The sequence below is a fragment of the Aspergillus uvarum genome, assembly GCF_003184745.1.
Source record: "Aspergillus uvarum CBS 121591 unplaced genomic scaffold BO82scaffold_13, whole genome shotgun sequence".
NCBI classification, from domain to species: Eukaryota; Fungi; Ascomycota; class Eurotiomycetes; order Eurotiales; family Aspergillaceae; genus Aspergillus; species Aspergillus uvarum.
In genome coordinates this window covers 401560-415940 of record NW_020291310.1, presented here as the reverse complement: position 1 = coordinate 415940, position 14381 = coordinate 401560, and the positions used below count along the sequence as shown (strand labels likewise).

Below are 14381 nucleotides of genomic sequence, written 5' to 3'. Positions count from 1 at the left end.
CTGTCTTCCAACAGACAAGACAGGAAGCGATGATGCTAGTGGCGGCGACATACGTTCCATACGTTCCATATAGCCCGCCGTCTCGGTTGTTCTCGCCAGGATAGCCTGGCGTCGCTGCAGTGTCCAGGTAGGCAGGCCAAGCGGGTGGACAAAATCAGTGAGGGAGCGGGGTCTGGACTATCTGGTGACCGTGAGCAAGACTACAACTTGAAACGAATATTCTTGGTATGCAATCATTGAGCTTGGCACACCAGAGAAAAATAATTCAAAAAGCAAATCTCGAAGGCTCAAGGATGGTGAATTCTGGTGTCGACGTGGGCTCCAGCCTCTCCCCTTTCCCAATCAGATGCTCCTGATGGGATACGCTGGGAGCGGGGTAAGAATCCCTGAACTCCCACTAGGGCTCCCTAGGGCTCCCGTGTTTCCAATGATCCGTCCTCCATCTCGGTTGCTTCCACCCAATCTTAGTCCTGGCGGTCTTTTCGCTGTCGCGTATTCTAGACAGGGTCTGGACATTTCTAATGCAAGATTTGCCGCTGCTGCGATCTGGACCTTCACCTTGTTAAAGAAGTAGGCCGGTGCCCGCCCGAGTCCGCAATGCTGCATCTCCAGGTTTTCAAGGTATGCATGTTATCTACGCCCGCCCAGTTGGCTCCCTCCTAGGCGGGTTTTAAAGATCTACAGTAGGTCCGTGAACCGTTATTTGATCCCCTGCGGGCTCTTATTGAGCATCGTCCTACCGAGGATGTTGGTAGTCGAACATGTTGGCTTGGGCTTATTGCTATCACATCCATGGAGGACTTAATAAGATGAGGCGCTGTGCAGAAAATGTTCCTGGATGGCCGAATACGATCACAAGAGCGAGGAATTGCCACAGAATGACAACAATTAGGCTTCGTGGAGAGCTCATGCATCGAAAGAAATAATATTAACGATTTGCCGCTATTCAGTCGAAAGTTATCGCTCATATACAACTTTCCCATCACAACTGATAGCATGTGCAACAGAACATATCGAATAAGGTGGCATGGATCGGAGCAGAATAGAATTTATCATCCGGTCTCTTGTACAAACCAGCATATTCGCTTGGAGGACCATATGTCAAATGCATTTCTGACCAAGGGCTCACTGTGTGTATCCCTTTCCCAGACATCGAGGTTACCACGTACGTCGAATTCAGTTTTCGAGGTGAAAACTCATCTGTCACTCATATGTTCAGCTCAAAAAGCTATCTCTATTGGAGTACAGCCTTCTATGCGTTTGTGGTTTATATCCCGCGCACATGTGCTGTGGTTGAGCATTAGCTACATAATACAAGTACATGTCGTGTCTCTAATTCGATCTAGCTCTCCCTTGGTTCTCCATGAACTTCTCAGCATAAATTGAACGAATGGTATCACGTGGTGAAAACAGAAGCTACTATTGTACAATTCATATAGAACGGACTCGCATTTGAATCTTTGAAAGTTGCTAATACCTGCAGGTTTCTCCAAGTAGATAAGAATCCTTGGACTCACAGCAAATGGATACACTTCCTAGCGACAAAGATATACCTGTGTGGATCTTTGAAGCTCATCCCATTCAATATTCGAAACCAATGAGCTCCATGATAGAGCCATACATCTTTGGGTTGGCTGTCAACAAGTCTTGGCAATTGTTTATCGATTCGAAGCTTGTAAACGTATCTTGGGTCGATCGCCCATAATGCCCAAACAGCCTAAAAGGGAGCTAGTGGTATGTCTCGCATGCCTTGGGAGGTGTCTCAGAAGAAGCGGTGACAGACTTGATGATACGTCGATTCAATTGACAAAAACAATCATGGCAGCAGGAGCCGACTAGAAGAGGGTATTGGGAGATTCATGAACAATAGCACGAAGCATACATATAACAACTGTGTGGCTCCCCTGGCCCAGCATCTATGCCTCCTGATCGCCTTTCCACATGGACAAGAACATAATCTGATAATTGCGAAGCTATACTTGGAGCGAAAGGTAAATGCTGACGTCATCCGCCGAACAGGTAGCTAATCGATCACGTGCTGGACACGCGGCCACGGGAACATCCCCAGCTTGCGCCTTGAGGTGGATCCCGCTGTGACGGTGAACGGAGCTTCCCCCTTCGTTGAGACCAGATAAGACTGAATCATCGTTGAGCTTCACAACCACCACTTTTACCATCACTATTGTTTCAAGCTATATATAGCCCCTTCTCAGTGTCCTGTTGCATCCGTTCTGCTATTAAAATCAGGCTGCCTGGTGCACCTCTCTACTATCTACAACACAATCCGGGACGGACAACCCATACACCCCCGACCGCGCCTTGCTGATAAACGAAGCACGGTCCACAGTTAGTCACAGTCTTTCGGTGACTTGCTTGATAGCCTCAACGGTGACAGTTGAGGCTTGTGAGGTATCCTAGATTGCGAAGCTGAACGCCTAAATCTACTGGCCAGCTCTTATATACAACAGCAATCATGGTGAATATCAACATGAACTTGTTCCGCGCCCTGGGCGACTTTTCCCACCTCGGGTCGAAATGCGTCCTGATATGGGCCATACATCGAAACAAGAGTGCTGAAGGTAAGTACACCGTGACACGAGGCTAGATCGTCCATGATGCTAATCAACTGTGCTACAATGCAGGTGTTTCGCTCCTTACTCAAATGCTCTATGCCTTGGTCTTCGTCACTCGATACCTCGACCTCTTTCGAAAGGAGGCCTGGGGATCTTTCTATCTTGTCTTCTTCAAGATTTTCTATACGTTAACGTCATTCTACGTTATTTTCTTGATGATGAAAGTCTTCCCCCGCACACGGGAGAAGGAGAGAGCATGGAAAATGGGCTTGATCTCTGTTGGTCTAGCGCTTGTCCTGGCTCCTATCTCCCTTGCCATATTCAAGGAGTACAAATCTGGTCGGTGGTTCACTGAGGTAAGTTGAATTTTGGACTTCCTATCTGTGTGTCACCGTACTGACAGAATGTGTCTTGCAATGAGTAGACATGCTGGGCTTTCTCAATCATCCTCGAATCTGTGTGCGTCCTCCCCCAATTGCTCCTCTTGCGCCAGACCACCGTCCCGACTGTCATTGACTCGTACTACCTGCTTATGCTGGGATCATATCGAGCATTCTACATCCTGAACTGGCTTGTGCGCGGACTGGGCGCCGAGGGCTACTGGGAGCCGATTGCCGACATCTTCGGTCTTGTCCAGACCGCGTTTTATATCGACTTCGCTTGGGTCTACTACTCTCGCCAGCGTGTGAAGCTTCGCAACGGAGGTGTGGTTGACTCGGACGACTTCCGCCACAGCTGGCTTGTGAGCAAGGTGCTTAATTTCAGACAACGCAGGGTGGCGGATGAAGAGCAGAGTCTAAATGATGACGATTTTGAAGAAGAGAGGGTCAACGGGGAAAGGCCAAAGAACAACCGATGGGGCGCAAGAGGGATCTCGGTCTCCGCCGATGACACATTGGAGGATCAACGGCCTCGAACTCATGGCTCGAGCCATGATAACAGCCTAGAAGGGTTCTCGGATGATGAGGAAGATGACGTTCCGGCATACCAAGCGAACAAGGCCTCTTCAGGGGCCAATGGGAGCGGACTCTGAATAGCTTGGTTTTTTTTTCGGGCCATATATAGATTTTTCTGGTGCAGATCTACGTCTCTGCTTCTTGTCTCTTGGGTGCAAACTTCGATTTTCGGCTCTGATTGCATGTCATCCTACCTTCAAAGCTAAATGATCATCTCTAGTGTCTCTTTCATGTCAACTAATTTCCGTGTTTCCAAATCCTTCTAGAAAGCGCAGTAGTGTCGAGCGACGACCGACCATCTATACCTTTGTTGGGACTAGGACAGTCTCAGCATTCGCAGTCGAATGTTCACAGTATGGCAGTATGCCATTGCAGGATTGGGATGAAGTCATCCGAGACGGGCTCCGACGTGGGGATGAAACAGGTTTTAACAGACGGACCCAATGTTTCAGACTTGATCTCCAAGCACATTGCTGCGCCTGGCCATAGCCACGGCTAGGTGTTTGAGGATCTGTGCATCGATGCAGCAAATGGGCGAAAAGTGTTACAAAGTTGCCAAAGGGGTATTACGTGTGGACAGCGCAACCAGAGACTATGGAGAGGGGGGCCGATTTGTTTTTTTCCCTTTTGTTTTGGAGGGCAAAAAAAAGCCTAGGGAACAACCTTGCATTACTCGGCATAGCCGGGATGTGGCCTGTCATCATCATGATGGGGGTAAACCTTCTCCGTCAGATCCCTATGGAGCAAAAATAGAATCCTTTAGTGTTTAGCGGACATAGCCGTTCATCCTTGAAGCGGAAATTATGAAGTACTTGAATGACACTACGCTTGAAAAGGGAAAGCTATGGGGGAGTTCGTGACATCACGTGTGCATCACGGGGTCTCCGATCGGTTGTCAAGCAGAGCGACGATCTTCCCTTGACCACATGGCGACTTGTGCGATCCATGCGATGGTTACAATCATGATACACCGGACACAGCCCGTCCATAGGGCCAAATGCAAGGGTGCCAGGAAATACACCCGGGAAATTGACGGGACGAGATTGCCGTGCATCTTTCCAGAAGAATGATGGCTTCCCTAGTTTGCCAGATACAGTACTGTACAGTACCTCTTTTGACATCCCCAGGGCGGGATCCGCGCCGAACGAACGGCTTGATGTCGACGATGGACGATGGACCAAATACCCCGACAGCAATATCCCGAGGAGGCTATCCCCTTCGCTTCTGGCGCGTAATCGACCGTTTTCCCCTAAGACACGTGGCTTGGGTAGGATGCAGACAGCCGCTAGAATTGAGAATGCGAACGCTCACGCCTTGAGCCTTAATTTCTAGATGATACTCCCTTCCCCTCCAAAACAGTCGTGTCTCGACGAGGCCAGTTAGATGCGTCTAAGAGAATAGGAAAAGAAACGAAAAGAGGCCGTGCTTCAAAACAAACTCTCCAATCCATTGATTTCAGGGCCGGCAGCGAGACCGACTTGGTGGTCAGCTTTTTCTCTTACTTTTTCTTATTTTTATTTTCTTTCCACGTTTCCCTTAATGAGCTGGCCGTAGGGCGAAGTCGAAGATCGCAGAAGCATGCCTGAGTATGACAAGCCTGCCCAGCCTGAGTTTAGTTCCGACCCATTTGGATCCACCAGGATTTACAGCCGCAATCACGACGAAGCGCTTAATGGTTAACCCTGCCCGTAGGATCCCTGCCCCCCTCCTGGGCTCCCTCTTTTCCTCCCCCAAAGGAGTGAGTTTTGACTCTGTTCCTTGATGGTATTTATTTCCTTCTGATTTCGCTTGGCCGTATTAGCCCAGAGCTTTCCGAACAGGATTTAGCTGCGTCTACTAGGCAAGCACGAGGATCCTGGCTGATGACTTTCGGTCGTTGGGGCTACGTTTAGCAGCCTCTCAATTCGTCCGGTCTACCTCGCTCTCCACATTTCGTAGCCGCTACAGGAGCTGCGATGCGTTCATCTGCCCGTCGGCCCTTTGACAATATGACAATACTGGCTTCTCCCTCTCTGGCATACTTTCTCAATGTCCATCTTGGGTTTAGAGAACACATCATGACTTGAAATCCCCCATTCTGTATGCTCTTTTGGGACAGTTCTGCATCGATAGCGGTGTCCCCATCTATGTACTGGCCAGCTCAAGCGCTAACCTACGGGCTACTATTTGATATGGCGATTAAGCGGCTTTGCAAACGACAATCCGCGCTCGTTTAGACTGACATAATTCTACGATCCCTAACCTGGAGATCCAGGACATCGGCACTAAGATCGCAGTAGATGCTGCCTTGCTCTTGAGTAACGGTGGGTGGGCCTGGGGATGCAAGTCTGAGCCCCCCGAGGGTTTTTGGGGGCTGGATTGTCTCCGTTCTCATGTCGTGAGCAACCATGAGAGATTATCCTTTCCATTTTCTCCCCTTTCAGAGCATGGCTCTGTTCTATCAGAAATGATCAGGCGCTTAAAGGCAGGCCCATCGTCGACCTTACACCTCCCGCCAGGAACAATTTTGTGCGGCACAGCAATAGTGGGCGGTACTTACTATGGTCATCAAAGCTCGTTGAGTCCGTTGATAGACAAAAAAAAAAGCTTCAAGCTTCTGGCCCTGCCTCGCGAGGCATTTCGACTTTCTTTCACATTCCTTTCTTTCTTACTTTTTTTGTTAATTTTTCGATATATGAACTCGCGAAGACTCTGTCATCGATACCCCTTTTTATACCTTCTCCACTTTCAACCAGACCACTACAATTTCTTATACTATATTCTTCCCATCTAGAGAGGTGTGGATTAGCCTCGGATCATCTTCGTCATTACTATTGGCGGTCTGACTGCCTATTTATTTTGTTGGACCTTGCCACCGCTCCCCAGCTAATCTCATATCCTTCCTTCCCTGTTTCAATCACCGTTCAATACACTCATTCACCATTCCGTCCCTCACCAACGAAGAGCCTCAATTGGCTTCCATCATGTATCCCCAAACCCCAATTGGTTACTCGGGGCCCATGACCTTCGGTCATGGTGGTCTCAACCCCGGGGAGGGGATTGAGGACCTCTACGCAGTGATGCAGCCGCAGTGGACCGGATTGGAAGCTGTATGTTGCATAGTCAACCAATCTCCGCAGACGGACCACTTGAAGCTGACCAGCTCTGAGTCGATGCAGTCGCCTTATGGAGGGATCAACCATCCGTATACTACAACTACAGCCTTCCCCACCGGCTCCATCCTCACCCCTATCAGCCTCCCCGACAGCTCTTTTCGACCGAGTCCGGTACTCAGTCATCATTCGCAAGAGTTCCACTACAATATCAGTGATACCGTTCCATCGCAAGGACTAGGTATCACGGCTCCATTTCCGAGCAACTTCCCTCGCACTGTGACCGCGGGCCTCGGACATACCCTCGATCAGCTCGAATATGGTCTCGGCGAGGTGGATCACTCGCCCCGGCCCCCGCCGGCAAAGAGGGCCAGACGAGGGCCCAAGCAGGCAGCCACGCCGCGGGAGGCTCCCGTTACGATACTTCCCAACCCCGAGGGCCTCCAGCGACTGGAACAGGAGCGAAGACAGGGGGCCGCTGATGCCCATCAGCAACAGCGGCCTCGAGCCCCAGGACGGGGGCGCAGAGACCCGCAGGCGGAGGAGGAAGACGCATTCGTGGAACGACTGCGGGAACAGAACCTCGCATGGAAGGTCATCCGCGAGATGTTCCGGGAGAAGTTCCATAAGGATGCATCCGAGGCGCGGCTGCAGATGCGCATGCTGCGGCGGCGCAAGGAGCGCCTGGCGCGGTGGGATGAGAACGATGTGAGTACGTGCTCCGTCAGCAGTCCTCAAATGTCAACTAATCATTAACGGCGAAGTCATTCAGATCCGCCTACTCATCCGGGCTCGGGATTATTGGGAGCACGAGAAGTATAATGTGATTGCACAAAAGGTAAGAAGCATTAGGTCCAACAGCTAAACCTTGTATGTTTTTTGCGAGGTGCTGACTATATCTCTCTGATCTCAGATGAGGGAGCTGGGTGCCGGGCAGTATACCCCACAACAATGCGAAGCGCAGCTGCGGTATCTTGATGCGCAGAACCGAGATCGAAGTGGTCTGGTTGCGCGGCCACGAATATCTGAGCCTTCGCAGACACGGCGACGCGTCTGGCCTCGTTCATCTCTTCGGAGCCTGGCCGGTGAGACCAGAAAATGATTACTTTTGTCATGAATGCATCGATGGGTTCCAGAAGCATGTTGAGGCGCATTATGGTTTGGTTGGAGCTTTTTTTTTTTTTTTTGACTTTTGACTTTTGTTAATTCCTTTAGGCTGATGATACGCCGGGCTGGACTACGTTCGACGATTTGCATGGTAGCGTCTTTTTTGAATTTGTCACCCCCCTTTTTATTGGTTTTTTCTTTGTTCATCTTGATATAACTATACCCTGGGACCCAATGCGTACGAAATGAGATATCAAAAACGATAATATCAAACCCTGACAGTATGACAGGATGTATGTACAGTTACAATCTATTTTTACCCGCCAAGGGATATATCCATTCCGAAGATCGTGTAACTCATCTATCAACAAGACGACCAGTATACGAATGGACCAATGGGCGTGTTTCTCTCGACTATCCCCTTCTTACCTGTCATAAAATTGGAGAACAAAGAAAAGAGATAGTAAGCCAAGCGTGACACAAACCAGAACAATTTAAAATAGACTTTCGCGCAGTCATTCTCTTCTTCGCAACGGTTGCCGATCTCCAGCCTCGGAAGCGGCCACGAGTTGATACGTACAGTGCAGTACAGCAATGCCGCAGCAAGCAGCAGCAGCTGCTGCCCCTCATCGCCAATAATTAACCGCCGCCAGCCCCAAGCCACCGCCAGCAACCCACCATTAGCTTGACTCGACCACGAGGACGCAGTACACTTATGCTTAGCCTACTTTGTTTGCATCGGTTTCTCCATCTGACATCTTGAGTCCGACTCTGCCCGGCCTGGCCCTGCCTGGCCCTGCAGTACGACCGCTGCTGCACCAGCATTTGGTTTCCCGGGGATAATTATAACCATAACCTCGCGATCTGTGCTTCCCTCGCCACCACACGACACCAGCCTTACGCATGCCTTTACTACCATACTCTGTGATACCTCCCACCAAATCCCAACATCCATCTATGTTTAGTATCGTATCGTATTCAAAGCCCTGCCAAGCAAGCCAGAGAGAGAGAGAAAGGCACAGCATCATTCTTCCAACTTCTATCCATCCCAAACCACCAGAAAGACTACTAGCGAAATACGTTACTATGGATGATCTCCCAACTACAGTCCAAAAATCAAATCCATCCCCAAAAAGCTAAAATCAACCCGCAGATCGAAAAAGGCCGCCTTTTTTGTTTTCTGTGGCTATTCTCAGCCGCGCACAAAAACCCCATCCTGAGAAAGGAAAAGAAAAAGCAAACAAGGCTACTATCGCCTTCATTGATGAATGTGGATGTGTATCAAAACTCTACTCCGAATTTTGGGAGAGACATGGTCTTTGGACCACGGTAGATAAGTTAACCGCTCGGCGGCTGTCTACTTACCTCTACTGTGCTGTACTTGTAAGGCTTGTTAAAAGACCTCTAAGCAATTGTCTTATTTTCCTATTTTTGTTTCCGCAGTTGTATAGCTATAACAAGCATACAAAAGTCAACTTATATATCTTAGAGTATTTTTCAAAGCTGTTGTACTATACTGCTTTTACCTAAGCCTTTTTACTGGTTTTTCCGTTAACTACTATTCTATACCTAACCGACCTATTTCCCTTAACAGTAGGGTTGTTAGAACAAAATATGTTAAACAGTTAAAGCAGATTAGATAGATAAAATAGGTAGAACAGGTGCACTAGGTCTGCACCATAACACTAACTTTGTTTTTAGTAGTATAAATTAAAAAGAAAATAGAAGATATTAAAGTAGAACTATATTTAGTTCAAAGTATTAGTTACTATATAAGCTTTAGTAGTAACAGTAAGATCTTATTTTTACAGATACCATTCTACTGTTACTGATAGATTCAGTTTACTTTTTATTTTATTATTAAAAACCTAAACTATACTAGCCTTTAGACTATTCTATATACAGCCCCTTTATGTGCTATACAGATCCTGATAATCTAGATTTGTCTTATATAGTGCTATCTGATTTGAATTATCAAAACTGAGGTTTTATATTGATAACTATTTGTTCTCTGGTTAGAAATATCCTTCTTCTTCTTAAGCTGTTACTTACTGCTGGGTGGGCTTTAATTGCCTCTTATGGCTGGTAGGACATCTTTTGCAAGAACTGCGCGGACTAAGACTGACCAACTACAGGCTTTATATCTATCTAATATCCTGGCTGTTATACTAAGCCTCAGCGCCTTAGACGTCAGAGGCAACACCAAGCATGACATGGTCAACGCCATGTTCTTTATTGGATACTGTACCGGGCGCATTGCAGCTCCTCAACTCTGAAAGCCCAGTGCCGTTGAAGATGGCACAGGCCACTTAGCAGGAAAAGGCCGCGCACAAACAGTCGCATGCCCAACGAAGCATTCCATCGAAATGGCTTCTGCCGGCCTCCTGTCTGGCCCTGCCCGAGGGGTACCCGCCAACAGTACTCGATATCCCACAGCGGTGTGCCCTGCTATCCCTGAGAGAGGTCGATATCACGGAAACCGTCGATGCAACTGCCTTGTTTAAGAATCTCGCCTCGGTCGAGTACAGCGCAGTCGAGGTTACGGCCGCTTTCTGCAAGCGGGCAGCCATTGCGCGAGGTGCATCCGAGTTCCTGGGCTCTGCTGCGGCCTCACTGACTTCAAGCCTACGGCAAATCGAGTCCCTTGTGAAGGTCAGTCCTCCGCCGCGCGCCCTGGCATAACAAGCAACCGCATTCTGCCCTCCGAGGCCCCCCTGTGCCACACGGTTTGGGATGTTACACAGCTGCTGGAAGCAGCCATCAATTAACATCCGGCTAATCTCGACGACAATGCGATTGAAGTACCGTGGCGGAACCTGACCCCGCGGGGCTCACCTCTTCGGGTCGGTGTGCTGCCAGCACGTCGGCGCCAAGTACGCCTTTGTGCGCCTGCTGCGCGACTCGAGGCACTTGCAGGCAAATACTCTCGGGCACTGGTTCACGTGGCTCGGTATCAACTTTCTCCTGGGCGCAGCTGCATTCATCGTGGCCGAGGCGGTGCCAGTCTTGAACTATCTGCTTGCGCTGGCCAGTGCAGTGTGCTTCGCCCCCTTCAGTTTGGTGTTCCCGCCGCTCTTGTGGATGTATGATCAAAAAGGCTGCGGAGTGAGGTCCGCCGGACAGAAGGTCAAGCGTGGCCTTCATGCGGTGATTGTGGCGGTTGGGATCTTGATGATAGTGGGTGGGATGTGAGTATTCTCGACCCCTATATACAGGGCGATGTTTAAAATGCTAACTAGGGCTATCGTCTAGTTACTCCGTTGCTATATCGATCCGAAACGCCTTCGCCGACGGGGATATTTCCCGTGTCTTCGACTGCAGGGACAACTCTGGCTTCAGTTCGTAAATGTGTTATGAACCAGCAGAGCGGAGGCGGAGGCAACATCCAAGCTGATCCAGGGAATTAAAATGATTGTGATAGACGCAATATTTGATGGCTGGGTAATGGGCTATATGGAATGATTTCTTTTCTATAAATAAGATAATGAGCGTCCGACACAACCAGCTCCTAGCCAAGCCAGGTCCACGCTTGAATCTGCCCGATTTCGTTGAAACTATAAGCGGCAACTGATATACATACTTACGCCGTCGAACCACTCTTAAACTCGGTTGCCGAATCTCGATTCTCACATCAACACGGCCATCATCATATGCAATCAGGCCATCATTTCCTAATATGAGCGGTAAATGATCGGCTATCCTCTGTTCTCATTGACAGCACATAGCCGCTCTCCGACATTACTGATACTCTAGAAATACTATATCTTAATTCTTAAGTATTATATATAGTATCTATATAACTTATTCTCTTCTTATTTCTCGATAATTCTATCCTAATATACTATACTATAGAAAAGCGTATTAATCATGTTATGGATAACCTCCGAATACATGGCGAACTGTCGACGGCACACCTACGCATCCCCTATATAACAGTTATAATATTAATAACTCCCGACTTTCTTAGTACTTAACTTCTAAGACCTTGCTAGACTATTAGAATAGCAAGATTAGTCTTGAATATGATAGACTGCTACTATTCTATACCTAACCGACCTATTTTCCATAACAATATAACCCAAATAAAATATTTAGTACTAATATTATCTATTTTACATTTATTTTCCTCGTCCTTGAAAAAATATTAAGCCCTGTTCTAATAATTATTTTATATTTAATTTAGAGTTTCTAAGAGTGATATATTCTTAAGTACTAATAGTATAAATCCAAGTTCTTACCAAAGTTACTAAAAAGACTTTAATTATAGGTTAATAATACTCTACAACTACTTTAGACCTATACTTCTTCTACCTACTACCCTTTTAGACCTTGTAATATTTAACAGCACCAGAGGCCTTAAAACGTGTCTACTTGTAGTATATATGTAATAACCTTTTAGAAACACCTAACAGCTGAATAAGGCTTATGTCATGGGTAACCTTCGAACACATAGCGGACTGCTGAGGGTTTACCTACTCTGTACGTATCCCCCGCGTAACATTCAGTACATCGCAGTCGTTCTGTCCGGTGTGCCGCCCACTTCCGACGTCGAAAGCGGAAATGCTCCAGTCTCTTTGGCTTGTCCACATGCACATTGATGTGTCTCTGCCACGTTGATTCGATAGAGGTATCCATGCGATCTTGCCATGCCTGTTCGAAGTTGTGTGCTAGTGATCGGGATCGTATGTGCCGTGCGCCCTCAGGTCACAGATCCCTGCATGCAGCTACCAATGGCTTTCGCTGATAATATGCATGGGTGCCGTGAGAATTGGGTGATGAGTTGGGCAGAAACTTAAAAAGCGCGAGACCCCCTACTGATTTTCAGGATGACCTTTCGAAAAACAGCAAATCAAGCACACGCGCTGACTGCAATTTTGATATGCGGAATGCAGAAATCCGTATCTTTTTCCTGTCCAGGATGCGAGAGAGGAGGGTTCCGGAGCTTGATGGAGGCTCAGGAGCACTTTGAGAAGCAATCGCACTCTGTGCGGTGTACCGTCTGCCAAAAGGCATTCGGCAGCGGCATGGCAGTCATACAGCATTATCAAAAGCACGTCAAAGCTCGGGAAGCTCCAATCAATACGAAAAAGCCCATTCAGAAGAGAAAAGCTTTTAACCAGCATTCAGCAGGTCCGGCAATAGCGTCGCCATCACCCCCTGGAAATGGCCAGATGTACTTTCAAGAAACTCTCCTGACAGCTGTCGGAAATACAATGCATTTTCGAGAGGAGCGTGATCCGATCAACTTGCCTTTTTCGTTGCCTTGGATCATATCGGATGGAACTGCTGCTAATGGTAACAACCCTTGCAATCTTTGCTCCCTTTTGCAGTCGCCCATGCGACCAAGTGATCTACATAAAGACTAACTTGGTATCCAGGAAACTCTTGGCTAGGAATCAATTTCGACACAAACACCCACCCCGTCGTCCTGCATCCTCTTGAACAGTGTCTAATTCTGAGGTATCTGCGTTCCAAGTGCCATTCAGAGAGCCGCCTCCGGAGGGAAGGATACATCCTAGGGCCAATCACAGTAAGGAATAAACACTTCCCACGGAAGGGGTCCATTCCCACTTATCAATTTCGCGAAACGCCGTCTGCGGAACAGCCTGGACTCAAGAGACATGCCATCGCACTCGATTGTGAGATGATCGGTGTCAAAGGCAATCGTCAAACCCTCGCGTTCATAAGTGCCATTGACTTTTTGACTGGCGATGTTCTCATTGATCGCTACGTAGCACCATCCGAGGAGGTCATTGACTGGAGATCAAAAATTACCGGAATAACCCAAGATGTTATGACAAGCGCCACGATATCTGGCGCTGCATTCAGGGACTGGCGAGAAGCGCGCGAGAATTTATGGAAATTTGCCGATACATCCACTGTTTTCGTCGGCCAATCCCTCAATTATGACCTTGAAGTTCTGGGAATCTGTCACAACAAAGTCGTTGACTCCGCCATTTTGACTGCGGAGGCTGTATTCCCATCCACTGGCATCACGGAGAGTCTACCTCGCGCATGGAGCTTGAAGGCCGTGGCCAAAACTCTGTTGGATTTGGAGATTCAGAGCGGAGATCGTGCGCACAGTGCTTTGGAAGACGCATATGCGGTACGCGACGTGATCATATTCTGCATCAGAAACCCGGAACAGTTAAAGTCATGGGCAGAGCTTCGACAGAAAGAAGAGGGACAAAAGGGCAAAAAGAGCCGGCACAAGAACAAGCCCAAACGAAATCCGACCACGTCGCAATCTACTCGAGATATCCAGCTTAGTACTCAGGTGTTAAATAATGAGTTTGAATACGATACCCATGACGATAATGATTTTTGCATGTCTGAGTATGCTAGGGATGCTGGCTGGCCAGACGGGTGGGATCCTTGGTCTGATTGATTCAACTTCCTGTCAAATGTCCAAACAGAACACGAAAATCTGGTAATCTATCGGAGAATGGAGGCAGCTTTCCATACATCCTACTATTTGAAAAAGAATGAAACGTGATCTGAAAACATTGAACGCAGGTCTGTTCGTCAGCCCCTATCGAACCAGGTCGCGGATGAAATATATCGTTCCATCACATAGGTCATGGAAACATCTATACGTCATCGGCGGATTTCATTCCAGGGGGGGGGATTCTGGCGACATCCAAACACCAGCC

At 48.1% G+C, this 14381-nt stretch overlaps 5 protein-coding genes across 5 annotated transcripts; all 5 read left to right on the top strand.

The window, feature by feature from the left end:
- The first annotated feature begins 2112 nt into the window (after window positions 1-2112).
- On the top strand, window positions 2113-3823 carry BO82DRAFT_305548 (ER lumen protein-retaining receptor). Its single transcript, XM_025632221.1, has 3 exons — window positions 2113-2579; window positions 2643-2929; window positions 2998-3823. The coding sequence occupies exons 1-3, from the start codon at window positions 2474-2476 to the stop codon at window positions 3604-3606; spliced, it is 1002 nt and encodes a 333-aa protein (XP_025494241.1). The 5' UTR covers window positions 2113-2473; the 3' UTR covers window positions 3607-3823.
- Window positions 3824-5782: 1959 nt separating this feature from the next.
- Window positions 5783-6397, top strand: BO82DRAFT_30925 (uncharacterized protein). Its single transcript, XM_025632344.1, has one exon. It carries the CDS (start codon window positions 5976-5978, stop codon window positions 6300-6302), a length of 327 nt encoding a protein of 108 aa, XP_025494240.1. The 5' UTR covers window positions 5783-5975; the 3' UTR covers window positions 6303-6397.
- Window positions 6046-7791, top strand: BO82DRAFT_352432 (uncharacterized protein). The gene is made up of 3 exons (XM_025634684.1): window positions 6046-7329; window positions 7394-7459; window positions 7535-7791. The coding sequence occupies exons 1-3, from the start codon at window positions 6493-6495 to the stop codon at window positions 7721-7723; spliced, it is 1092 nt and encodes a 363-aa protein (XP_025494239.1). The 5' UTR covers window positions 6046-6492; the 3' UTR covers window positions 7724-7791.
- A 2303-nt stretch (window positions 7792-10094) lies between these two features.
- On the top strand, window positions 10095-11074 carry BO82DRAFT_400082 (uncharacterized protein; the record flags this gene model as incomplete). Its single annotated transcript, XM_025639160.1, has 4 exons — window positions 10095-10133; window positions 10192-10380; window positions 10588-10916; window positions 10981-11074. The coding sequence occupies 4 exons, from the start codon at window positions 10095-10097 to the stop codon at window positions 11072-11074; spliced, it is 651 nt and encodes a 216-aa protein (XP_025494238.1).
- A 1540-nt stretch (window positions 11075-12614) lies between these two features.
- BO82DRAFT_278065 (ribonuclease H-like protein) lies at window positions 12615-14116 on the top strand (the record flags this gene model as incomplete). Its single annotated transcript, XM_025631211.1, has 2 exons — window positions 12615-13023; window positions 13107-14116. The coding sequence occupies 2 exons, from the start codon at window positions 12615-12617 to the stop codon at window positions 14114-14116; spliced, it is 1419 nt and encodes a 472-aa protein (XP_025494237.1).
- Window positions 14117-14381: the final 265 nt, after the last annotated feature.